This window comes from Lacerta agilis, chromosome 5 (genome assembly GCF_009819535.1).
Source record: "Lacerta agilis isolate rLacAgi1 chromosome 5, rLacAgi1.pri, whole genome shotgun sequence".
NCBI classification, from domain to species: domain Eukaryota; kingdom Metazoa; phylum Chordata; class Lepidosauria; order Squamata; family Lacertidae; genus Lacerta; species Lacerta agilis.
In genome coordinates, this window is record NC_046316.1 from 47,100,681 (window position 1) to 47,128,098 (window position 27,418).

The window sequence follows — 27,418 nt, forward strand, 5'->3', positions numbered from 1 at the left end:
TTTCCCTTCCTCCCCCACAACAAACACTCTGTGAGGTGAGTGGGGCTGAGAGCCCAAGGTCACCCAGCAGCTGCAGGTGGAGGAGTAGAGACACGAACCCGGTTCCCCAGATTACGAGTCTACCACTCTTAACCACTACACCACAGTGGTGTAGAAATGGGGAAGAAATGGAGGCAGTGAGAGATTTTACTTTCTTGGGCTCCATGATCACTGCAGATAGTGACAGCAGTCACGAAATTAAAAGAAGCCTGCTTCCTGGGAGAAAAGCAATGACAAACCTAGACAGCATCTTAAAAAGCAGAGACATCACCTTGCCGACAAAGGTCCGTATAGTTAAAGCTATGCTTTCCCCAGTAGTAATGTATGGAAGTGAGAGCTGGACCATAAAGAAGGCTGATCGCCGAAGAATTGATGCTTTTGAATTATGGTGCTGGAGGAGACTCTTGAGAGTCCCATGGACTGCAAAAAGATCAAACTTATCCATCCTTAGAGAAATCAGCCCTGAGTGCTCACTAGAAGGACAGATCCGGAAGTTGAGGCTCCAGTACTTTGGCCACCTCATGAGAAGAGAAGACTCCCTAGAAAAGACCCTGATGTTGGGAAAGATGGAGGGCACAAGGAGAAGGGGACGACAGAGGATGAGATGGTTGGACAGTGTTCTCGAAGCGACTAGCATGAGTTTGGCTAAACTGCAGGAGGCAGTGAAAGATAGGTGTGCCTGGCGTGCTCTGGTCCATGGGGTCACGAAGAGTCGGACACGACTGAACGATTGAACAACAGCAACAGTCCTCGCATCTCCAAGTTGGGGATGGGAAAGACCGCCATCTTAATCCCTGCTGCCACTCAGAAGTGGAAAACCTGTGGCCTTCCAGATATTGTTGGGCTACAGCTTCCCTCACCCCTGACCATGGAACATGCTAGCTGAGGTGGATGGGAGTTGGAGTCCAAGATATCTTGATGGTTACAGGAACCCCATCCCTGGTATAGATGGCATTGAGTTAGAAGAACCAATGCTCTACCTTGGTAAAAGGCCATTTTCTATGTATGTCAGAACAACATGACACTGGTAATGTTAGTCCTCCTTCTGAAGCTACTTTGTATTTCCTTGCATTCTTTTCGTTTTTTTTCAGGTTATTTAGGGGGATCTTCTACCCCACTTGTTCATGTTCTAACTACTATTTTTGTTGGCCATTTTATACATTCTGGAATGTGCTTGCAGTGTGTATGTGTGCGCGTGCGCGTGTGTGCTACACATCCTCTGTTCACATGTAATGAACCAATGCTGCTCCGATCTTCATATTTCTTAGCTCCCCATGCAGTTGAAAACTGAGTTGTGTCTGCTTCCGTGTCTGCATGAGGGCTAAAAATGGAATGTGTGGTTTACCTTAAGCACAAACAGAAATTAAACAGCTATGACTACAAGTGTACTCTTCTCAGGAGCTATTTGCCGTATGTACCATGTTTTGGTTTTATGATCGTTGGACATCAGCTTATATTTAAATATACAGAGTGTTTTCAACTAACTTTTACTCAGAGTAGACTCACTGAAACAGAGGAACATGACTAAGTTAGGTCCATTAATTTCAATGGAATTTAGTTGTATACCACCCATAGTTCCTATTGTATAAGCATATGCTCCACTGAGCACTTCTGGTGTCTTGAATTAATGTCCTCTTTGATGTGCCTAGCTACAAACAGACTACATATAGGCTTGGCCAGTGTTTCCCAACTGGGGGTCATATGGCCCCCTAGGGGCCCCAGGATATTCCAGGGGGGCCCCGGGTGAAAAATGTGTAAAGGGGGGGGCATAGCATGAGGCTATGGGGCTGCAGAGGAAAGTGAGAAGGGGGAAAAGTATAAAATAAAATAAAATCCTGATTGGCTGGTTATCCTCTTGGCCAATCACAAGCAGGTAAGGGGGCAGCCCACCAGGGCCTAGCGCTCCTTTTTGCCACGTGCATTTTCTTGGCACAGTCCTGGTTTGTTTCAGGCAGGAGAGGGCGATAGCTGAGACTCCCGCTTCTTCTTTCCTGGTGTCTTTTGCTCAGATCAAAATGTGTGTTTTGAGCAAGATCTCAAGGCTCAGTAATTTTTGCACTTCAATTGTACTGTCAATTTGCTTTGATATTTTCATGAGACAATAAATAAAAAAGAAATAAATCCTGTCTGCCCTGCTCCTAAAATAGGATAGTGACGTTACCCAGCTTCCAAGTTTTAATTTAGATATTGGCTTTCAAGTCCTCTGAAGATTGAAGAAACAATATATTTTTGTTCCCCAATATGTAATGATTATTTAAGGGTGTTTCCTGTTTTGTAAGATAATAACTACATCCTGGGTTGAATTAAGCCTGAAACTGAAAGGAGTTGTTCCAGATCATTATTAAGAAACTAAGCAGAAGTAATCTCCAGTTACTTGTGTTTTTCCCCCTGCAGCTGAAATTGTTAAAGCAATGTGTGTGACCCTTCAGAGGTATCAGTTTTGTCTGTTTCCTGCAAAAGTAGAATCTGTTTGTATTGGTTCTAGATAGCAGTGACCCACCAAGAAACAGCCATGAGTTCATACCTAGAATGTGAACCTTCACTAGACTTAAGATATTCAGAATGGGGTTTATTACAACTGAATTGAGGTGTCTCCCTTTACAGAAAATCTGTGAGTCTGTTACATCCTAATGCCACTAGAGTTTAGGGATAGCTTCTCTGTATTGGGCACAAAAGTGAACATACAGTAAACCATTAAGTTTGTTTGCAGAGTTAAGTTATAGGCTAGGTGCTAACAATATTTTCATGGCTGTATGTTTTGTCTTCCTTTGTAACCCATTAGCACCATAGGACAGGTGTGGCTAACCTAGATCAATAGTCCTCTACAGGCCACTTGAAAATTGCTGAGGGCCTTGGCAGATTTTTCTGCCTATTTTTACATTCTGTGAACCACCTGAATGAAGCTCGTGGACCACTGCTTCATTTGGAAATCCCTGCTGTAGATGCTGTTGGACTTCCATAAATAATGTCTCAAATTCTGATGTTTGAATAGCTGAACCATTAAATTTTACTTATCGAGAGGGTGGTTTTACTACACAGTAATTTATAGACTTCCCAGCGGCTTTGATCATTTCAGGCTTCTTATTAAAGGACTTAATTCTTACATTGATTCACTTACTTGAATGGAAGATCTTAAGTCATGTGCGATGGGTCTTCCAGCCAAGCACCTCCAAATTTCTCTCTGTGACCTTTGGGTAAAGTTCAGACCAAGCTTCTAGAACTGAACTCTGCTGACTTCTGCCAGTTTTGAATTTGGAAAGTGAGAAGAGCTTCAGAAACTGTCTCTAGAGGCAGTCCTTAAATTACAGTGTACAACGTAAGCAATAATCAAACGGTGATGCTGAGAAAAGAGAAATCACTAAATTACAGTTGAGCTGCAATAATCTCTTGGAGGTTTGTTAGTGCAAAATAGAGATTAAAGAGTAAAACATAAGCACCAAATGTTTCAAAAAGACTTGAGAGTTACTGACAGAGCACAAACACATTCATCAGCAGTTTTTGTTTTTTTGCCAGTGATTTTTATGCTGAAACACTGCATAAAAACAATAACCTAGCTCTTAAATCCAGGGCAAGATTAGTGATACCTTCAGAGTGTTTTATCTAATGGCCTTTTAGAGGTTTAATGCAACTTCTCATTCTCTCTCTAGATAATAGGCTCCTGTTTATATAAAACAAAGTCTGGGCTAGGCTAAGTAACAAAATCTCTTTTATCCGATAAATGGCTGTTTTGCCAAGTCTGGGACTTCAGGGCAGTTAAAGGCCACCTTCGGTGTTACTTTTAAAAGATGCAGATGCAAGCATCTGTGCCTTAAAATACACACATGTAAATTTGTCAGACTCTGGATACTTTTCCACAAAATATGTATCCTTGTTGAGAAGCAGGTTTGTGCTATATTTGCTACCTCCTGGGCTGGAGCCAGACTTAGTCATGCTTAGAGTAGACTGCACATGAGGAACCTGTGGCCTTCCAGATATTGTAAGACTATAACTTCCATCCTCAATGACCACTGATTATGCTGCCTGGACATTATGGGAGATTTGAGCCCCGGAACATCTGGAGGACTGTGCATTCCCCATTCCTGGAGGGGTGCATTGAAATCGGTAGGACTTAAGTTAGTGATGGATAATGTGTGCCATTTATTTCAGTGTGTTTTCTCTAAGCATGGCTAAATCTGGATCCAACCCAAGATGTTTCCTCACCTCTTGCTATGTGAGCACAGTCACACTTGTGTCTCAATGTCAGAAGCACAATGAAATGGTTGCTGGTTTAAGTCTTTGAAGAACATTAACAAATAATAGACTGTTTTATGCACTCCGTCAGATTCTACTGCCCACGCACTGAATAGTGTATGTGGAGAATTTAAGGGTTTGAAAGCTTGTACAGCTCAACTATTCACATAGACAAGTATAGAGATTGTATAGGGAAGTGCCATATCTCAGTGGCAGAGCATTTGTTTTGCATGCAGAAGGTCCAGGTTTAATCCCCAGCATCTTCAGGTAGAACTGTGAGAGAAGCCTGTCTGAAACGCTGGAGAGCTGCTGACAGTCTAGACATTACAGAGCTAGTAAAAACTTGCTATGTTCTATGTACACTCATTGCATGTAACATACGCACACCCCTGTGGTCATAAGGCAAACAGAATCGACCCCAAACCCATAAGTACGTAAATTCAAACATTTGGACATTTATAATTTGTGTGCTACTAGGTCAGATTTGATGGTGGGAAAATTAATATGTTTCTGAATTATTAATTGGTATGCTGGATTTTAAAATAGCTGGTCATTTGCCAGTGAATACATTGATGAAGAAAACTGTACTGCAGTGAAACTTGTACAATTATTTTCCCCAAATATATATATATATATATATATATATATATATATATATATATATATATATATATATATATTAATTTACTGGGATTTTCATTTACAAGAGTTTGCAGTAATGGAGAATATGATGGTGTTTGATTTAACAAGAAAGGCAGGCTGACAGAGTGAGTTATACTGTGAGGAAATATATTTAGGGGCAGTTACCATCACTTGTAAAATGTTTATTTTCCCCGACCGGGCAACCATTTTTTCTTTAATGTCCATAATTGCCATTTGTGTGGCAAAGAACTAATTAGTTACAACCCTGGCTAGAAGCCCATCAAGCTGCTTGTTGTTGTTTAACATAGAATTACAAGTCATAGTTACATTGTAGGACAAGGGGAAAAATATGTAATCACAAAAGTTCCCTTATTTTCCTAGATAGAATATGAAATAAATTTTTCAGGCAAGTTCTTTCTCCTCCTGCAATATGCCTCTCTCTTCTAATTTCTGATCTTCATACCTGCTTGGTGCATCTACTGTTGTAACCTGGAATAGATATATAATCTCACCTTTGCTTTATTCTGTATGCTTATATCTGATCAATGCTTGCAATATATTTGAGTAACATTTATGGATTAAGACTGTACCTTGTAAGGAATGCTTCTTACAAAGAGTTTGTGGGTTATATCTGAACTAAGCAGAAATAGCTAGGCAGATTGACCGCAGAAGATATACCCAGTAAATTATGTCATGGGTCCTGTGTCCCCAAGTGAGTCAGGATGTTGGGAGAAACAGGATGTCTGCAGAATGTTCTGGGTGCCTGAGATACATATATAGAGTTTTACCAAATGACATAATGAGATCTATATGCTTACCAAGCTGAAAGAATGACCCAATGAAAGGAGAGTTCACAGGGGCAGAAGGTTGTTACAAGAAAGCAGAAGTGAATCTCCTTGTCTCAGCTAACTAGGGTGAAGTTCAGAGAGTCTTCTGGGGACAAGAGGGTTGGATTTCTGGGTTGCTGTCATACACTCATTGGCTTGATGCTTAATGCAAGGCATGAATATGTAACGTTTGAAGGATCTATAAAAACCTTTGGATACCTGTGATTGATGTCCAGTCTTTTGGACTGGACCCTATTGCTCAGCAATAAAAACGCTTACTCTTGATTTCTCCTGAATCCAGTGTTTGGCATTTATTTTAAGAACTAAGGTTCCCGGAACGATATAACACTACTTCCCCCTTTTCTTATCTGTCACCTGATTTCTGTGCCTGTAATATGCGAGAAGGCATGTCAAGCCTGTGGCTTCTAGAAGCTGTCTTCATGCAACAGTGGCCACACCCAGGGAAGCAGCTTCGATTGGCTGAGGATGGCTCTCAAACCCTCGGTGAGTTAAGTTCCCTTGCATGCAAAGACAGGCTACGGTGGATTGAGCAAACATGATCAATAGTGGTTCCAACAGTCAAGAACACAGTTTGTGCACATGCTGTGGAGGGAAGTGAGGAGCAGATGGGGCTCATCAACCTGGGAATCTAGGAGAAGGAAAACTCTGATGCTTGCAGGATATATTTGGGAGAAGAAAAGGCTAAGGAAGTAAACCCTACACAAATCCAGAGGGGATTTGGATGGCTGAGAAGCCCATACACACTGCCCAGGCTTGCGCCCCAGAGAGGTCACTTCAGTGCTGCTAACACAGCAGTTTGACACCCCCGGAGGCACACCCCATTCTCTCTCAAGATAGGTGGATGCCAACAACACGTCAAGTCTTTAGCCCACACACTGCAGTAGTTAGTGTACAGAAAGCTGAAGTTCACCACTCCCCGCTGCTCCACAAGTATCTGCATTGATGGCAAGACACTAACCCTGCTTTTAATGATGTCATAGAAGGACCATATATCTCTCCATATGACAATCTGGCCAAAGGCAGAATGTTTGGTACCCAATGCATGTACTTTCTCAACCTTGGTGAGGAAGCAAATGGGACCACCATCAAGTTGATGTTGTCTTCTCCATGTAGAGTTTTTTGGAGCTGGTAAACCTGCCACAATATGCTGGGTTGATTTTGCTGGAGGAAAAAGTTGTCGGAAGCTGAGACAGCACTTTGACAGCCAAAGGCTTTGAGTCAACTTTCGGATGTCAAGCTTTCTAGCAAAAAAAAGAGGAAGCATTGTTAAGAAGGGGAAGTGTGCTTCCAGTCAAAAATTCAAACCTCAGGCTAAGGATGTTAATCTGGGGAACCCTCCCTGTGCTGTGATCTGAATCTAGAGCAAAACTGGAAGCAAAGGCTCAGAATGGAAAACTGGGAGTCACTTATTTATGAAGGATCTTACTATATTAATTTTGAGCATTGCAATAGGGCACTTGGAAGAATGTGATTGTTCATAATGTGGGAGCAGGGGACAGGAGAGCCATTCCTTCATTGAGCCTTCTGGGCATTTTTCAAGCACTTTCTCTCTTATTTCTCTCTCTCTCTCTCTTTTCCGCTTCTTGAGTCCTCCCACCACCCTGTGAAGGAGGAGGGGAGCCAGTCTGTCATTTGTTCAGCAAACTGGAAAGCCTTGTCTGCCTTTTCTGCTGTCTCTTACTTAAAGTTCAGAGTTCTTGGTTTAGAGATGACAGTTCATCAATAAGATGATTGTCCAGACTTCCAGAATGGCCCATATTGTGCTGCTTGGGTTCAGCAGTTGGGCACTCTGCCCACAAGCAACAAGGCCCATTGTCTCCCTCGCCATGCTTCATGTTGTATAGGAAGACAAGGCCAAACTGTTCAAATAGGAGTTTCCAAAACCAGGCATTAAATCTTTCTGAGGTATGATTAGAGTTGCTGGAATTGCTTTCGCCGTCGTTCTTGCACAATAAATGCATACTAGATGTTCGTTTGTTGCTTTGTGGTGTGTTGCAAAGCATTTGCATTTCTCCCCTCCAAGTTTGCCCCCTTTGTTGCAAGAGTCTCACATTTTCCCCAAAGCACCTAAACTGCAGAATTCTGTACCTTGGACAAATGTTATGCTTTCCACAGATTCTTGGCTGTTGAAACTGACAAGGCTAATATTTTTTTTTTTGATGGATGCTTTGAGATTGGAAAGTCCCTTGTGAGGGTGGAAGGGGAGGAAGGATTTCTGTGTGCTCTCCTGCAGATGTCCTGTGAACAATAGATACTGTCTTCCTCATCCATTCTAGTTGGCTTGGCTTGTCTAGTTCACACCAGGCAAGCAAGAGGCATTATCATGCTGCAAGGACATACTGCAGCCAGGCAAAAGCACCCAAGGAGTTTTGGTGAGGGGTGTGGGCTGGGGAGAGTCCTGAGGACCAGATGGAAGCCCAGGGAGGCATTTGGTCTGAGGGCCCACACCCCTGTACTAGAAACTAGTGGGCAACCATAAACAGTTGGGAGAACTTGGTTAAGCTTAGTTGTAGTGGACTGGGTCAGGTTATTGAGGGTATTTCAGTTGTCGCCATAATGTTGAAATCTTACTACTTTTCAAGAACTCACCTAAGCCTTGCTTTCATGTTCCCCTGTTCATGTGTTCAATCAGTGCATGGAAAGGAGTGGGATTTGGGCCACTGGCCCCACCCCTCAGCCTTGATGTAGCTGTCAGTCCCGACCTCTGCATGTCATGTGGAATTTAAGAACAGGAGTGAAGCACATAGAACTGTACATGCCTAAGGCCTGTATGTGTTTGGGAACCCTGGCATAACCATAGTTCCTGGCTGAAGACCTGGGAGTACACATGTAGGGTCTATGATCCTGCTTCCTTCTGTGCTTGCAGAGTTGCCTGTTGGGTTCCACAGGCATAGCCTAGAGCAGAGGTGGTAACATTCGGTCCATGGGTTGCATCTGGTCCACAGTGTTACCTCTGGTCTTTCAATAAATTCAGCCAGCTCTGAAGTCTCTGGGAAGCAGTGCTGAAGCACAAGCACACATCCCACAAGTACTGTTAGGCAGATGATGCACATGATGAAACAACATTAGTAAAAGTAAGCTGACTGGGATCTGGTGATGATCTGAATGCAGGACCATATCGGGGAATCCCATGAATTCCCCGGGAAAAGGTGAGATATAAATGTAATAAATAAATAAACAACTTACTAATATAATATACAATATAATATAATATAATATAATATAATATAATATAATATAATATAATATAATATAATATAATATAATATAATATAATATAATATAATATAATAAACTTACTAAAGAAGTATCTACAGTGGTACCTCGACTTACGAGTGACTCAACTTCCCCATTTTTCGATTTCCGAATGACCTCCGGAAGCGAAAAAATGGCCGCCGCTTCTGAAATTTTCGACCTCCGAAGTGAAAGCAGCGGCACGATACCTTGACTTACGAGGTTTTCAATGTGGTTTTTTTGACTTGTGAAGTTTTTTTCTGTTCCGAGATGGTGGCTTCGACTTGCGAAGATTTCGACTTACGAGCGCACCTTCGGAACGGATTAACTTCGTAAGTCGAGGTACCACTGTACGTTATTTAGCGTTGCCAGTTTGGTCTTGTCATTGCAGATTTCTGCATCATAATCTTCTGTGAAATGCCTTGAAATCTTTGGATGAAGGGTGCTATACAAATAAAACCAGGGGTCGGCAAGGTTTACTGGCCATGGGCTGGATCACTCCCACGGACATTGTCCGTGGGCCGGAAATTGCTTCTGCGCATGCCCAGATGCCGGAAATTGCACCTGCACAGAAGCGATTTTCGGCATCTGGGCATGCGCAGATGCAATTTATGGTATCTCTACGTGCACAGACAAAATTTCCAGCGCCACTCGGCAATTCCCCACGCCACACTGCACCGGTTTAGCGCAGCGCACGCAGGGGACTCACCGAGCAGGCGGCTCGGTTCAGGGGCAGCTCGTCGTGGGCCGCATCCTCTGAATTAAACAGACAAACAAACAATCAAACAAAACTGATTATCCCAAGTTCCAGTTAACCATGTTTTATTGAGTCTTTCTCAGTCTGTTTTTGTTTCCTAGTATATATTGTCAGTGTTGAGCAGGGACGTCTTAGCCATTGAGGCTATTGGCGCAAGGCGCCACGGCCTGAAGAGGGCGTCTGCGCCCTCCAGCCCTGCTGGCAGCGCCGCTCTTGCCCACCTCTTCTCGGGCTGCGGATGCGGGGAGGCCGTTGGCGAGCCTCCCATTGCCACTGCAACCAGGGCTCCCTGGACGGCAGTACCGTGCCGCCGCTTCGGCCAAGCAGGCGGATGCAGAGGCGGAGGTGGAACACAGCTGGCAGCGCCCCCACAGCGCCCTTCTGCATCCTCCGGCTGCCCGCTGTGCCTGGCTCTGCTTACTTAAGACGGCCCTGGTGTTGAGTTTATATAATTAGCAGTGCAAGATCTCACAACCTCATTTCATAGTAGACACATCTACTTGGGGAAACGCCTAGATGTTGTTTCTCTGTGATAAAAAATGTAACTGGTGACTAAAAGTGCTCATCCGTTTAAGACCGCATCCACAGAGGTAGAGTAGAGTTCATTTGCCGCATGGGTTTTTTTAAAGATAATTTTGTGCTAAAAATGTCAATTGGTGACTAATAGTGTGCATTTTTTAAAAGAGCACAGGAACAGAATAATATTCATTTTCCAGATCATTCTTATTTAATAGCCACATGGCCAGAAATTAGAAACAAAATGGGAAATGGCTGTTTCCACCTAATTGCCTTCTATAGCGACCTACTGTATTTCACAAATTAAAAAGATAAAACAAGTTCAAGATCAGTGCTTCTTCCCCACCCTCACCTCCACCCCCCAAAATCCAACACATCTTGTGAAATACGCCTCTGATTTTGCTTAAGTTGAATTCACTGGCGACTGGTGCAGACCAAGCAGCATAACGATCCCTCTCCTTCTGCTGTGGATAACTCACCATTGTCTTAATTCTTCTCTAGGGTCTCAGGCGAGTGGGCAGCACCAGAGGGCCTGCTTTTCTGAATCAGTGCATGTTTTGTTCCCTTTGGAAGATTCGTTGTCCTCCTAAAAGTCATCCAGCTGCTTCGGCAGCCCCTACCAACACATCTGTTTCTTTTCACAGTTGGAGAGAATAGCTTTCTCCTTCTGTCATCACAAATCTACTTTCCCTTTCCCTACAGCAGCAGCCGACCCCTGTAAGCCTTGGAATGTGCCTGGCAGGATGGGCTGGAAAATCCACAAAAAGCCAGCAGCACCCACTATTCAGCAGCTTGAATGCTTCCTCTAAACCAGCACCGAATGATCAGCTGGTCTGTTGATTTTTCCGTAGCAGACAAAGAATGGAGCCGCCGTTGCAAGTCGAGTGCCTTCTGCCAAGGCAGTCTGCTAGGGAAATGAATGGTGCCAGCTCAGAAAGTTTTAGGCAGATATTTGGAAGAGGAGGGGAGGAAGAGATGGAAAGGAGGGTCTGGGAAAAATCTCCCCTGCAGGTTCGTTGGGCTAGATTTGTGGATGCAGAGAAATGTTCTTGCTTCTTCATAGCTCAGTTTGAAGAACACTGACCTGGGTCAACTATTAGGAGTCATTCTTTCCACAAGGTGTTAATCTCTCCTTACAAATAAATGTTGCATTGTTTTGTGGGAAAGGACGGTGCTTTGGGGAAATCAAATTTGTTAAATCATGCAAGTGTTCCAGAGATCTGTTTCACTCACAGCTGTCTAAATTGTCCCAGCTAAATAGTATTAGGGCCTTGTCTCTCATGTTGCCATCTTCCCTGTGTCAGGGCTTGAGCATCGTTATAAGGGGGATGAAACGGAATACAAATAGCAAAGGACCGGTTTGTGGATTATAGTGTAGCATTTTGAATGAGTTATGTTCAATCCAATCTCTGTTGTTGTTATTGTAAGTAGCATATCCAACAGGAGTAAGAAAAGAAAAGATTTGCACCAAGTGTTGAACAAGAGAAATTTCACATCTTACATTTCACATATTTTTGTAATATGTCATTTTTATATGTGTGCATACTGAAAGGTTGTTAATGTTGGTTGAGATTCCAGCATTCAAAAAGAAAAGTCTGAACCATCTCCTGCAAGATCCATATAGTCCAGCAACTCTTGGTATAGTCAAAAATTTGATCCAAAATTTGATCTTTTGCATGTAGATACCGCTTTATTGTGAGAAAACCTCTTAAGTGGTTTACGAAAACATAAAATAAAACATTAAAATTTTGAATAAAAAGTTAAAAGCAGGTGTTTAAAAATGTTCAAAAGGGGATTGAAATCAACAGTAGTAAAAAAGAGCTAAAACACATGTAACTTCTATGTGTCTGGATACTTTTGCCTCAGTAAAAATGTTTTAACCAGGCACTGCAAAGAATACAGTGAAGGCACTTGCCTGATGTCAGGAGGCAGGGAGTTCCAAAGGAAAAGTGTTGCCACACTAAAAGATCCATTTCTCTTAAGTGTGGATGGGATGTCATGAGTCACCTTTAACAGTGTCCTTCCCATTCATCAAAGCAGTCGTGTAGGGGTAAGGCGATCTTGCAGATAAACTGTTTCCAAGCCGTTATATTTTGCATTTAATGTGTGAGATGTAAGGTAAAATGGACAGCGGAAAACGGGTTGATTCTAAAAGTATAGGTTTTGGTTTAAAATGCAAATTGATTCAAGAAATGTTGGGTTCTTCAAGGATCGCCATAAATCCCTTTTATATATTGAACCACTGTACAGAGCATAATAGCATTTGCAAATCTGTTCTATGTCTACTTCAGCTCTGGAGCAACTGCTTACAGAACTTGAAGATTTTCTGAAGATACTGGACAAGGAGAACCTCAGCAGCACTGCCGTTGTGAAAAAGAGCTTCCTCGCTGACCTCCTTAGGCTGTGCACGAAATCAAGTGGTAAGCACAGTTGTGTAAAAGGGCGCTAATTTCAGAAGAGCTTCTAGGAGCTATAGTTTGCTGATATTGATACTGGTCTCCTTTTGCATCTAAACTATGGCCTCCCCAATTGCATGTAAAAACAGCCAACAGTCTTTCGTTAAAGGGAAAGTTACTTATTGTGTCACAGACTCCCCCAGACTGAAGTCTACCTTTTGCACAAAGTTAGCCCTGGGTAGCAGGAATATATGTGCAGTGCATGCATTTGTACGTGCACATGTGCATGCACACACAAATGAGTACACAGAAGACATGTAAATTGGCAGTTCCAAAAGTCCAATATGTTCAGTGTGTGCTGATGGTTCTGTCAAATTGCTATGCAGTACCCAAATGTGCATGAGAAAAGAAGTGAACGTAAAAGCCCTTGAATCAAGCCAATCTCATTTCATATAATTATATAATTGTAGATGTGGACCGAGGACCATCTAGTCCAGCCCCCTGCAATGTAGGAATATGCAGCTGTCTCTTACGGGGATTGAACCTGTGACCTCGGTGTTATCAGCATGATGCTCTAACCAACTGAGCTATTGTTCCGTTTGCTCTTAATCTCAAGCGCCGCAATGTATTTTTTAATTCATTCAAGCTTTCCTGAATCATGTAATTTGCAATAATGATAAGAAGATAAACTTTGAAAGGGACGAGTCTAAGAAACTTCCACCACCCGGGGTGGCAAGTGCACAGCTTCTTAGCTGCAATCAAGATAAACTCTGCAAGAGCAAAGTCAGTTAAGGCACCACTGAGCTAAGTCATTAGAACAAGCCTCCTCTGATAATAATATCCTTTCTGACCAAGCCAATGGTTTAAAAATTCCTCCAGGAGATGCTTTGCTCGAGATGCTGTGTTCTACAATGCACGATTTGCTATGCAGTGCAAGTATACGCAAGAGAATAATGAGCTTACATTCTTCGCCTCATAGGTGGTGATGAGGAATACATTTACATGAACAAAGTCTCCATCAATAAGCAGCACGGTGAACCAGAGAAACCAGACAAAGGTAGGCATGTAAGATTGCCTTATACAGAGTCAGACCATTGGTCCATCTAGGTCAGTGTTGTATTGCCTACACAGCCTGGCATTGGCCCTCCCAAGATTTCAGAGAGGGGTTTATCAAAGCCCTACCTGGACATGCTGGGAACTGAACAGGGACCTGCTGCATGCAAGGCACATCATCTACCACTGAGCTACGGCCCATCCCCATTTTGCTGCTGATTGAGCTTCTTATGCATGAAAGGATCACATGTATCGTTTTTTTAAAAAAACACCATCCAACTCACAGTACCAATTCACTGTTAAGTCTGTGCTGCTTCTGCCCATCTTCCAAACAGATGTGGCAAACTCTGCCCACATTCAGTGATCCATTTTAACTTTTGCAGCAACCCTCCCTGGGTTTGACATGCAGATATAGATGGAGAAACGCAGGACACAGAGCTGCTTTCAGGTGCCTCTTAATTAAGATGTGTAGAAACAAAGATCAGGAAATCTGAGAAGCCAAGGGAAGGGAGGCAGATGTCCAATTTACTTGGCTAATAACATCACTGGGTGCTCTGGATTTTGCTGCTCGCAGCCTTCCACCAGAACCCTATTACCCCCATTACAGGATGTGGATGCACAGCTGTTATTGCGGCTTCCCAGCTAGTCTGAAAAGAACAGTGCTTCTAATATCTTATATTGTATGTTTATGCAGCAAAATTCATGCCCGTCTTTCCAGGGCCGGTTTCTGTGCTTCCATTTTCAGCGGCAGGTTTGCTGGGGCTGTTTGTGGGAATCATAGGGCCACTTCAGACATGGAATTGCTTCTTCTATGAAGCAATCTCCATATGTGCATCTATCTCCACCACCATATTTGAAGATGGCAGTTGGGGGGGGGGAATGGCTGGTGTAGAAAAGCGCCACTGTGCTTACAGGCAGAGGTGAGGTGGCAGGTAGGTCAGCATTGTGCAGGTGCAGTGGCAGAACCAGTAGGGCCCTCCAGCCACTGCTCCAGCACACCAATGATCTCCCTGTTGTGTCGCTCTTCTCCTTCCCAGTAAGCACAGTGACACCACTAAGGGGGAGCCCTGCTGCATGACAGTGCCCTCGCCACCAGCTGCCCCTGCATGGCAGGAGTGTTTATGTTGCCTAGGATTACCAATGTCCAAAAGCCCCCTGCAGCCATTCTGAAGTCTGTAGCCTTTCCATATGCACTTCTGTGTGGAATCTTTAAGCAAGAGTCTTACGGTTTTAAGCAGCTACTGTGTGATTAGCAGTCCTCTGTTTCCACTCGTAGTCAGGCCCTGCAGAGGGGAAGTGAGCTTCTTCCCTTCAGTGCCAATATAGCCAGAGCCCTGTACTACCTTTCCACACCTCCCTAGGTTGTTAATACTCCATGGATCCCAGGATTATGGAGGCAGCACTTCACCTGCCAACTAGCTGAAAATTGGCTGGAAGTATTTCCCCACCTGCTGAGATTGTAGCTCTTTCTCAGTGTGAGTTCTGTTTGCTTGGATTTAGGAAAAGACTGAATTGCCCCTGCAAGTTAAAACCAACAGTAATGACAGGGTGAATACTTAGGACTGCTCAATATAGACGTCAGCCTTGCCCTGCAAGTAGACAGATTATTTTTAAGACATCTTGGTCTTTGCTGTGTCGAGCAAATATGTGCCAGCAAACCCACAACTAGCAAGAGAGCGTGTCCCTAGCCGCTTTTTCGCCATATTCTTGGAGGCGGTATCAAATGCCATTTTTGTGGTCTGTAATATGCTCTCTAATTTAATGCAATGCTTCCTCCAAAACAAAAGCATAGCATCCAAGAATGTTTCTGAGCTTGGTCTGTGTGATGGACCATTTGCATGTTGCTATTTCTGTTTGGGCCATAGTGTTGGGTTGCAGAGACTCCTTGACCAATGGGGAAGTGGAACAGCATTTGTCTCCACCTCAGAAGAGTTTGCCAGACCTCCCACCTTCAAAAATAGTAAGTTCCTGTTTGTTCATTTACTTCCTTTCATCTTACTCTGCATAACAATAATGCAAGTGCCATTCATCTTCTGGGATAGAATTTAGTACCCTTTGGAGTGAGTTGTAATGTAAGATACTGAGGTCTGAAAAAAATCCTAGAGCTGCCTTTTCTCTCTCAAATGATACATCAATATTTATTAAACATTTATAGAGCACTTACAGCAGTATGGGCACTGGTAACACTCTCTCACACACGTGTCAACATCTCTGCAATACGGTTTCCTTCATTTGTCTTGCTTCATCTTCAAAAATTGCCATTCTGTATACTCAAGTGAGCAGGTTCACTGTATACTTCTATCTGCTGGCAATTGGAAGAGGTGTGTGTGTGTGTTTGTGTACTTGGAGAATCTTGTGGTTATCTTGAACTGCATCATCTTTGAAATGGTGTTGTAAGATGGAACGTCAGCAACAAATGAGATTCATTGGCGAAGGTTGGTTTTTAAATGGTTTGAATCACTTAAGATTTAAAGTCTTAAAAGCTGTCCCAACACTGGTGGAACCAAGTGTAGTGAACTCTATTTCAAAAGCATCAGATCTTCATTAAGTGGGGATTTTCTTCCAAAATAAAGTGCATCTATCTCATGCTATGAAGCCATCACGGACTGGGAAAAGGGCAGATCACTTAAAGATGTTGAGGGATACCCTCAAATGCATACTTGTCACGTCATCAGTCATGGTTCTCTCTGTAGATGTGAGAACAAATTCCATCTGCACCAAATTCATAGTATTCATATTATCGCTACTAGCAATTACATGCCACAGAAAAGCTGCCAGTTATACCTTTGTTCCTGGTGGTAACTAGGAATGGGTAACACCTAGCCTTGCAGGCTAAATGAGGCTGCAGCTGTAGACAGGGTGGCACATGCAAGGTTCTGGGGTCCTAACTCTCCAGCTGCCTGTTTCAAAAGGAATATGCAAAGTAAATTGGCAATGCTAGTGCAAGGATATTCTTACACAACTTGTCTAGGTAGAAGCACTACACAACTCTTCCTGTGGAGGAGCAGAAAATGAGGTGCATTCAAGAACTTGGAGTTGGGATCCCTAAAAAGTTCATGGCAGTTTCCCTCTCTAGGCAGTTTATCCTGAAAATATTGACTTTTAGCTTGTCCTTTGGGATGCTTTCCAAAGTATTTTGTGTCTTGATTTCTTCCCTGAGCTTTGGGCTACACATTAGGATAGATTTGGCAGCCATCCAGGGACTTTCCAGTGCTTAGAATCTTTTGAAAGTGTTGGTTTACTCCAATATTATTTATCTATTTCCTTTTTCACTTACACTGGCTTTGAAAATGTCTGGTGTGTTTCTAAATTTGACTCCCATCACCATCGAAATTACTCTTGCAAAGGGAAAACTCAAATACAATTCTCCGGTTATAAGATCAGCTTTAAATAAGAAATAAGGGATGGCTCTGTTCTGCCTACTTACTGTATGCTATCCATTTAGTGTTCCATGGTTAGGTCTCTGCTTGGTTTCCTTAGGTGTGGCTTATTGTGGTTTCAGCAAAGCTTTAAGAGGGCCACAATAATTTAATAATTTTTTGTCTGATTCAGCAAGGCATTTCTTAACTATAGGCAAAATAATATGGTACACACAGAGATTAAATTTTGAATCAGGAATTTTGCCAGGATGCTATGAGCAGTGCCTATTTCACTAGCTGTGGAACGTGACAGTGTGGAGCAGTGATTAGACCTTGGACTGGCAAACATTTTTGGGCTTGTGGGCACCTTGGGAAACCTGAGAAACTGTTCTGGGGACTGCCCAGAACAACCCACAACCACACACACACTCCATAACCATGCATGCACACCCTGCACCACATATTCCTTAGGCACACCATATAACCATGGATGTCACACACACAGAGGACTAGAATGATGTGGGATGCCTTTGCTAGACCCAGGCACTTTGTGTTCGCCATCTGGATTTGAGCCTGAAGGACCAAGGAAATGTGTGTGTGCATGGAGAGTATGTTGCAAACAAGCACAATTTGTGACACTGTTCACTGGGCACAACTGTTAAGGCCTCAGCATTAGCTTCCAGTTTTCCAGCTTTGTGGAATTTGAACCTTGCTCTCGTTTTAAACCTCATCCTAAACTGACTGGTCCTTTTGATAATTCAGTATCTGTTCTTATGTCAGAGGTTTTTCAGTGAGGTGTGTCCTGCCTCTATAAAAGAATTCTTCCTTATTCTGAATTACAGATACCATCGTGAAAATTTATTTCAGAACTCTGGGTCTTTATCTACACGTTTTCTAGCTATTGTTTGCATTCCACAGATTTCAGAAGCAAAGCAACATTCAGGATCCAAAACTGAGTCTCCAGAAGGATACTATGAAGAAGCTGAGCCCTTTGGTGTCTCGCTGATCGGTACGTAGCTGTGCTCCCAAGTATTTCATTACTTCTAGAAATAGGCAATGCAACTGCGTTGGAAAATAAATAAATAAATAAAACACTCAGATACAAATATTGGAAATGTGATCTATAATCTATATGCTTAGTGTTTGCCACATTGTCAATTTAATACCAGAGAATTTAAAGGGGTATTCTTGTATCCAAAGATTTTTAAGAGATTGCTGACAAGTGAAGATGTTGAGTTCAGTCAGAGCTGAACATGTCACTGATGCTACATTTTCAGCCTGATCTCCACACCAAAACTGCCCTTGGCTGAATAAGGTTTACTGACTGAATAAGGGCTCAGTGAGAAAGGTAAGGATTGTAGTGTCTTTGTAAAAGTGAATAGCAACCATCTTGCTTTCTGTTGCTGATATGAACAAGCATGTTCTAGAGAAGGTGCTAGGCTCCAATCTCTGGAAGAGCAGACTGAATTTATTTGGCCAGCTTTCCTTTTCCTTTCCTTTCTTTTTTTTAATGTACATTACTCTATAGCACCTAGGATGGACATCATGATTAATCATAAGTTACCACACCAAAGAGGACGTAAGAGGATGGTTGAGGTTCTCACACTGCAATCCTAGGCATATCTCTTGAAACTAGTGGGTTTTATTTTGGAAGAAACCCGGATATGCTTAGGCTGTGACCATTACCAATTTCTGTGCTTATTCATTTCAGACACAGAATCTCCTCATGCACACAGCGCTCTTATAATATGTGTGGAATAATAGTGAATCCCAACTGTGGTATGTGATGTATTAAGGAACGATTTATGACATCCTGGAGTAAATGAAGAGCATTTCTACATCGGTGCAACAATGCAGTGGTGGCCCATATGAGTTTGCTGGATCAGGCCAATGGCCCATCTAGTCTTCTCTCACAGAGGCCACGCCCCATGCCTCTGGGAAACCCTCCGCAAGAGCACTCTCCCCTCCTTTTTTTGCAATTTAATTTTTATTGATTTTAACTATTGAATCCATTCACCACAAAAAGAACAAAACAAAAAACAAATCACATCAAATACATGGAAACTGTTACATATAAAAGAAAGTTTTCCCTTATGTTAAGACTTCCGTCTTCCTCAGTATGGGTCCTACATTTCTTTGTTGACTGCATATTGCAGAACCCTCTTCCCTCCTATGGTTTCCAGCAACTGGTATTTACTACCTTTTGCATTGTCATGAACTATAAAATAATTGAATAGTTTATTTTATTATTATTAATAATAATAATAATAATAATAATAATAATAATAATAATAATAATATGGAACTGAGTGGTACCACAAAAGCTGAACACTGAATTGTAATTATTCAAGCTAAATTTGCAAGTGTTTTTATTTATGGTGTTTATCACCATTATTCCATAGTTCATCATATAAATTATGCTTTCTCCTTCTAAAAGAATTTAATGATCAGTGAGGTTCATTTGCAGGTCTTTTTCTTTCTTCCTCTCTCTCTCTCTTTCTTTTCCATGTGTGCTTGTGCAGGTGTTTACGGTAGGCTTGCAGCTACTGGATCCAGACCAGGGTTGCAGGTTACTGAGGGAGTAATATATGCCACGATAACTATGGGTATGGCATGTTTTCAAAACTTACCACTCATGCATTTACTTCCTTGTCATATGAACAAAGATCGTCTTTCACCATTGATACATGGTTAAAGGATCACCGCATGATCACATTCTCATCCTAAATGCATATGTGTGGCAAGGGGTGATAAAGGATTGGAAAGTTGCTGTCTATTCTCTTGCGATCTCTTAGCCAGGCATGATCTCTTAGTAGGCAGCTACAGAACTGTAGGTGTTGCTAGCCAATCTTACCTGTGGAAGCAGAAGTCTTATCCCAAAATGCTTTTGTCATTTCCATGCACTTCAACTTCAGTGGGCTTCAGGGCAGGATATAAGCAGACAAATATTCTTGCTTGGTAACAAGCAACACAGAAGCCAGGGATGCAATGAGTGATATTAATTTAGAGAACAAATGCAACCGTTTCAAAAAATAAAATAAAACGAAGTGAGTGGAATGGTGCTGGAGCTATAGGCTGATGAGACACCCAGGTCCATCAGAATTAAATGCTGAATACAGAGAGACACAGACAGACAGACAGACAGACAGACATATCACTGTTTTACAATGACGTAACAGTTTATCGCAGAGAAAGAAAAGGGGATTGAAATGTGTTAATTAGGTTCTTTTTGGGAATTTCTTTCTGGATTCTGGTACAGAAGGAGCAATCCACATATTGAATGAGCCGAAGTTTGGTTTCAGAAAGCCGTGATTACCTTGTGCCTATGCCACAGCACAGGGACCCAGGTGGTGCTGTGGGTTAAACCACAGAGTCTAGGGCTTGCTGATCAGAAGGTCGGCGGTTCGAATCCCTGCCACGGGGTGAGCTCCCGTTGCTCGGTCCCAGCTCCTGCCCACCTAGCAGTTCGAAAGCACATCAAAGTGCAAGTAGATAAATAGGGCTCCAGCGGGAAGGTAAACGGCGTTTCTGTGCACTGCTCTGGTTCGCCAGAAGCGGCTTTGTCATGCTGGCCACATGACCCAGAAGCTGTCTGCGGACAAATGCCGGCTCCCTTGGCCTATAGAGCGAGATGAGTGCACAATCCCAGAGTCGTCCACGACTGGACCTAATGGTCAGGGGTCCCTTTACCTTTACCTTTATGCCACAGCACAAAAGATGCTGGCTAAGCATCCTTGATTACACGGATCATTCTTCCTACCATACAAATGAGATTAAACACGGCAACGAGCCCTATGTCTTGCTTTGGAGATAGGTGACTCAGTTGCCAGTTCTCTGATAGCATCACCTGAATAAGAAAATTCAGGTTGCTCCATATTCCAATTAAAAACGGGGACACACACACACACACACACACACACACAGATAATTACCTCTGTGACCCATTCAAGCCTGTGCTGGAACAACACAGACTTTTTACCTAATTGGGAATGGAGTATCTTACTACTTTTAATACATTTCTATTTTGGGGTACCTTTTTGATGTTTCTCACTCAAAGTCTCTCTGCTTTCTAATCTGATCTTCTTTTGGCCAATATTGTTTCCTTTCCCTTCTCCTAATAGCATTTTTCCTGAGTACTGAAGACATGGTGCTTTGGGGAGATGGAGAAAAGTCTGGGATTTGTCAATGATTTGCAGGGATCTTAGAAACTGCTCTGTTCTCTGTGCCTTTATATTATAAATCATTTCCATTCTGTGATCAAGTTATCTCAATACTGTGGAATAGCCTATATCTCATTTAACTTCCCCTATATTGCTTTGGAATGCCTTTATAATGTTGTGAAACTTTCTTAATGCCTCTAAATTTGCTGGATTGGAGGGAGGGCGCTAGATTTAGATGCCTTAAGCAGCTTATGTAAACAGCTTTATATTCTGCTGAGTAGCCTCATTGTAACTGTTTTAGCTATTCGTGTACTCAATTTTATATAATTTACAGCTTTATAACTTCTATATCATTTTTAATTTGCTGTTTATTTTGTATCATGGTTTCCATTATTTTAAGCAAATATTTACATTTTTTGCCATTTGTCAGTTGTTTGAAATTAAATTTCAAATTTAAGTTTCTTTCGGCGTGGTTCTGCTCATTGGGCATTTTGCATATGCTGACTGGAGTGAGCATATGTATGAATTTTGGACCTGTTTTTCAGAATGTTGCTGCAAGCTGTTATCTGCCTGATATTCAGGGAGCAGCAACTAACATTTGGCAGATAACAGCTTGCACACCCTCCACAGTCCTATGCTTTTTCAGCTGGGTGTATAAAACCTATAGAAAACATTTGATAGCACTTGAGGAATGTGCCTGTAGTAGGAGACTTAGCTGGGTGTGTCTGTACCAAAGTTGTAAAATGAAAGTCTTTGGTGGCCACATCCTTGCAACCTCAAACAGTTTGTATGATTGTGAGATTACCTTGCAGCACTACTGCTTGGCTTTTATTAATTAGCCAGGCAAAATATTCCCAGCAAAATGTGCAAGATTGTACAAATATTTACATTTACATTTGTAAATATACATTCCATCCAATGCATTTGCTGCATCTGGAAAGCTGAGCAGAACTGAAATGTATTAAGAGAGCATTTAACCTTTTCCTGGGAATACCATTCAAGCATTTGACCTTTTAGGAGAAGTTAGGGTTTCATCAATCATTCCAGCTTCACATACTCAAATCAAAATTTTATATGATTCCTGCATCATTTGATATGACCACTGCAGGGCTGGCCCTCCCACTAGGAAAAGTGAAGCAACTGCCTCAGGAGGCAGATGCCGGTGAGCTGTGGGGAGCCATTCCTTGGCTGTTCCCATCTTTGGAGCACAGAGCTGTGTGTGCCACAAGGCCTGTCCTGCACCCTCAGACTAACCTGCTGTTCTCCAGGGCGGAGGGGATGCTATCCAATCCACCAAAGTGAAGAAAAATTCAACTGTCTGTCAAGTTGGCTCCTGTTCATGGAATGGCAGGAAGGCACCATCTTGTCCTTCACCTCAGACAGCAAAATGTTTGGTGCTGGCTCGTTTGAGATCTGATTCTGGCTTGTATATGCTGATCTTAGTGTGTGGGAGACAGACAGAAGATGAAGGAAAATTGCCTTTTCAATGGAGCAGGTCTGATTGTTTAAACTTTGCAGGCCTTTAGACCTCCTTGCCTTTTACTTTTATGTCTCTTTCGTGCATGCTGTAATTGTTCTCCAGCTTGCCTAATGGAATATGGAAGAAACACATTGCTTTGTCACCTGGAAGTAATGATGGATTTTATTTTATTTTTGCCCCCATGGATGCAGATGATGGGGAAGCAGTCAGCAGCTCCTATGAATCCTACGATGAAGAAGAGAGCAACAAAGGCAAGTCAGCCCCTCACCAGTGGCCTTCCCCTGAAGCTTCCATTGAACTCATGAAAGATGCCCGGATCTGTGCTTTCCTTTGGAGAAAAAAATGGCTGGGCCAGTGGGCCAAGCAACTCTGCGTCATTAAGGACAACAGATTGTTGGTAAGCAAGCAGGGAACAGGGTGTCTAATATACCTTTTCTCAAAGCCAGAGTAATTCCTAAGAGCTCTATCTAGATGTTCCTCAAAGCCCAAGAAGAACCTTGCTGGGTAAGACCAAAGGTCTATCTCGTTCAAAATCCCAGATCCCTCTGGGAAGCCCACAAGCAGGACATGACTTTAGGTTATACTGTCTGCTCCCCTATTTACATTCAACTGATGAATTAAGACTTATCTTACATGCATTGTGTTAGTTGCTTAGTTTGTTACATTTGCATTGCTCCCGTCCTCCCAAAGGACTAACATCAAAGACTAGGATCAATATTCACCATTGTTGCTGCTGATTCAGTGTTAACGTGATCCAGTCACTATTAAGGGCAGCAGTGTGGAAAAGGTTCTGTGACTGGCGGTGCCTGCAGAGCAGGCATTTGGAAAAAGGGAACAACACAGGAGGGAGCGTCCTGGAGCTCTGCCAGTTGGAGAGGTTCATAACAGGTCATGGGAAGCTGCCACAGGGGGCAAAGTAGATGCAGCCTTGGACTATTCCCTTAGGGTATGAGTGAGTGAAGGTGTACCTGGGTGGGAGAAGTGTATGACTGGTATGAACCTCTTCAACTGGCAGAGCTCCAGGACGCTCCCTCCTGTGTTGTTCCCTTTTTCCATATATATACTTAGCCTCCACCAACCTGACACCCTCCAGATTTTGCCAGTTTCCAGCTAACACAGCACTGCTGATCATGCTGGAATCAAGCAATACCTGTATCTGGAGGTTGTCTGGTTGGTGAAGGCTGAAACATATATAATTATGTATCCAGAAACCTTAGGATTTGGAGCTCACAATTATTTACTACTATGAACTATTCCAATCTATTATCTCAATGCCAAGTTTCTGTCCTTTCTTAGATATTTTACCAGTAGGCAACAACTCCTGTTTACTCTCCATTAAACCGCCTGACTCCTCCTATTCCCAGTGCTACAAGTCTTCCAAGGACCAAAACCCCCAGCTGGATGTTAATTTGTTGGGGTGCAGCGTCATCCACAAGGAAAAGAACGTGAGGAAGCAGGAACATAAGCTGAAGATCATCCCCATGAACTCAGATGTTATTGTTCTGGGCTTGCAGAGTAAAGACCAGGCAGAGCAGTGGCTCAGGGTGAGTGGACCAATCTCTCTTGACAACTTCTGCCGTTGTCCCCAGGCTGTGTGGATTTAATGTGTCCATAGTCATACCATGCTAGCACAGAATTCAAGATATGGCCCAGAATTTAACTACTTGAGATTTTGAGACCCTGCAGAGCTGCGGCTGTTCAGAGCAGAAAGTATTGAACTCAATGGACAAAGAGCCTGACTGACATGGGACAAGGCACCTCCCTAGGTTCCTGTCTACACAGGATTATGCTAAAGGATATTTCTCAGGATGTCATGGTGTTGCTGCCATCTCTAGGTTACATCCAAATGCAGCTCTTCCACAAGTGCAAGGTGGCCTTTATTCTGAGAAGGATCATTTCCGTTTGAGCACAACTGAGAAAATCCCTTTTCCCCTTTGCATGTAGGAGGGGGTAGGGGAACTTTCTAACCCAACCCTTTCCAGCAGTAATGAAGGGAGTCTTTCTTCAGTAAGAGCTCAGCTCCTTCCTCAGATGGAACTCCATTATAGAAAAGAGAAGAAGTGCCCAACCTCCTTTTGATTATTTTCTTGGACTTCCTCTATGCCAAATTTTACAACAGTAAAATGTGAAAGCTTCCTTGTCAACTCACTCACTTGCCAACTCCTTCACTTACAAGAAGGGTCTGTCATTATTTCTAAGTAATATAATCTTTTCTGCATTGAAAAAGTCCCTGAGATGCACTCCCCTTTGTTCTTCCTCTACTACACCTGAATTACACTCAGATGGAATAATGGCCTGGTACTCTAATAGCTCTTTGATCCGCAGAAATCAGCTAGGGTCAGTGCAGAATTTTCTAGCATAGACATTTCAAGCATTATTGTCTGCTAGTATTTTGCAGATAAAGATGTTATTAAAAGAACATGGAGAGGAAATTGTTTTTAAAAGTTGCCAACTCTACATGGCACATGTGGCATTTCTGCACTGCTGCTTAAGAATCCAGCCTGAATTTGCTCGGAATAGTGTTTGATCTGGGCATGCATGTCATTTACTTTTGTGCTTTCTTTATACCATGGATGGGGAACCTGTGCTTCAGCAGATGTTGCTGGACTGCGGCTTCCATCATCCCTGACCATTGGCCATGTTGGCTGGGCCAGATGGGAGCAGGGAACCCAACAACCTGTGAAGGGCCAGAGGTTCTCCATCCCTGGTTCATATGGTCATTCGAGGCTCCCCTCTCAACCAGAGCTTTTGGGGGACCTCTGCTTCTCTGCATGTTAATGAGAGAGGCTTTCTATGAACTGAGCTGTGTGTCAGTTAAATGCAGAATGTATATTGTAGAACAGAAAGATATAAATGGCCGCAGGATGGGGCCTTGCTCACAGCTTCTCTCTCTCCCACCATAGGTGATCCAGGAGACAAGCGGTCTCTATCCAGATGGGCAGGGGGAAGGCAACCAGTATGTCCCAGACTCCCAGAGACTTAGCTATCCCAAGGTATGTTTTATCTCTTAACAAAAGTGATGTTCAAAGAGCAGCTTAAATTTTTTTCTGTTGCATCAAATTATTTTAAGTTTTTTTTTTTTTAAAAAATACTTCTGATTAATATACAGGAAGTCACTTCCACCATCCAAACAGGAATGTGATTGAAACTTACACTTGAAGAAAACCCAACAAACCCCTTGTTTGCTGATTGAAGCACAACTGGCTCAGTGTCAAGCCATTTTTGCGTTCTTTTAACATCAGCAATTCTTTTATAGCCACTTTCCCCCCTATAAATTTGTTTCAAGCATAAATCTAATTCTAGGAAGCTTATAGATTTAATCCTGGCCAAATCCAAATGAAAGTATTATTTAAACAAGGCTAGAATTTTAGATATCCCCAAAGCATCAGGTGAAACGAGAACTTCTTTGTAGACTGACTGTTCCAGAGTTTCAAGCTCTAATGATTTACTGAGCACAAAATTAAAGTCATCAAGCACTGGGCCTTATCCAGATAAATTAGGGGTAGGGAAATTGTGGCATAAGAAGACCCTGCTGGAACAGGCCAATGGCTCACCTAGTCCAGCATTCTGTTTCTCACAGCTTGCCACAATGTAAATGAACATGTGCTGATGATGTACAACTGAGGCAGGAGCTATATATGCAAACGTAAACCACAAAAAACATTCACAGCTAGAAGGCTTAACAGCATATGGCAATGAGGACGGAAAATAAAACCATCATGTATAATTTTATTTTATTTTTTGAGTTGGCACAAATATGGTTGCCTGAATTTACTTCAAAAAAGCTTTAAAGAAAACACCAGGAGCCATTATGAATAAGGAAGACTGTGTCCAACCAGAGCAACTACACACAGCAAAACAAAGGGGTTCTCCCTATAGCTAGAGGAGCCTCTATAGCATCTATCTTTACGGGCCAAATGTTGTCCCTTGTGGAATAATCTTAGTTTGTGAATGGGTCTTCATTTCCTCAGCTATGGATATGTGCCTACACGCATGTTTTCTTTTGTAGCATCCCTAGTTTTCTGACATTATTTAGGCAACCCCTAATTTTCACGAATGTTTCTAGGGGTTTTTTCATCGGAGAGAGCAGCATTTCAGCCATTACTATGCTGCTGCTCTATCACTGGTGCTGTAGATCTCATCCCTGCTTCTTGTCTGCAGGTGGAGACGTCTGAGAGGTACTCAGTGGCATCAGAAAGTGGAAGCAGCACTGATGGTCACACAGAACTAACAGAAACCAAAGACGGTAATAGCAGTTCAAAAAAGATAATGTGGTTGTCGAGTGAAAAGAAGATGGAATAGTGAACTTGCCTCTGATAAGCCAAACTGAGCTTGCCAGTTGCCTGGTTGTTACTGAATTGACATGACATATGAGTGGCCCCCCCACTTGTCCCATCCATAAACGACATACTATATGATTGTAACTTAATAGCCGGCTGCGTTGGTACCAGGAATCTCCAGGGACTGAGATGAGAACAGCATTATTCTACCCCTTTTTTGTTTCCACCAGTAGTTGTAGAAGGGAGTTAATGCCTGGCTCATTAAAGTAACACACTTATTCATATCTGATGTGGGTCATGTAAGTGTACATTATTAATGCTGCCGCTTATACTGTATGAGTCACTTCTTAAATTGCACCAAGCGAGATTCCGCACACATAACATCAGATGCAAATTGTGTGTAATGTGTCTCCTGGCCATTGCA

The 27,418-nt window shown here is 42.6% G+C and overlaps 1 protein-coding gene across 4 annotated transcripts in view; it reads left to right on the forward strand.

Annotated features, from left to right (window-relative positions):
• The window catches only part of AFAP1L2 (actin filament associated protein 1 like 2), a 71,572-nt gene that overhangs the window by 36,455 nt on the left and 7,699 nt on the right, over nt 1-27,418 (forward strand). For 3 of the 4 annotated variants that reach the window (XM_033149616.1, XM_033149617.1, XM_033149620.1), the window contains exons 2-9: nt 12,558-12,686; nt 13,642-13,719; nt 15,581-15,675; nt 17,993-18,083; nt 22,906-23,111; nt 24,079-24,258; nt 25,618-25,707; nt 26,876-26,960. In XM_033149616.1, the coding sequence (XP_033005507.1) occupies nt 12,558-12,686; nt 13,642-13,719; nt 15,581-15,675; nt 17,993-18,083; nt 22,906-23,111; nt 24,079-24,258; nt 25,618-25,707; nt 26,876-26,960 (954 nt within the window). Of the gene's footprint in view, nt 1-12,557; nt 12,687-13,641; nt 13,720-15,580; nt 15,676-17,992; nt 18,084-19,596; nt 19,681-22,905; nt 23,112-24,078; nt 24,259-25,617; nt 25,708-26,875; nt 26,961-27,418 lie in introns of all 4 variants that reach the window. The other variant, XM_033149621.1, reaches the window with a different exon arrangement.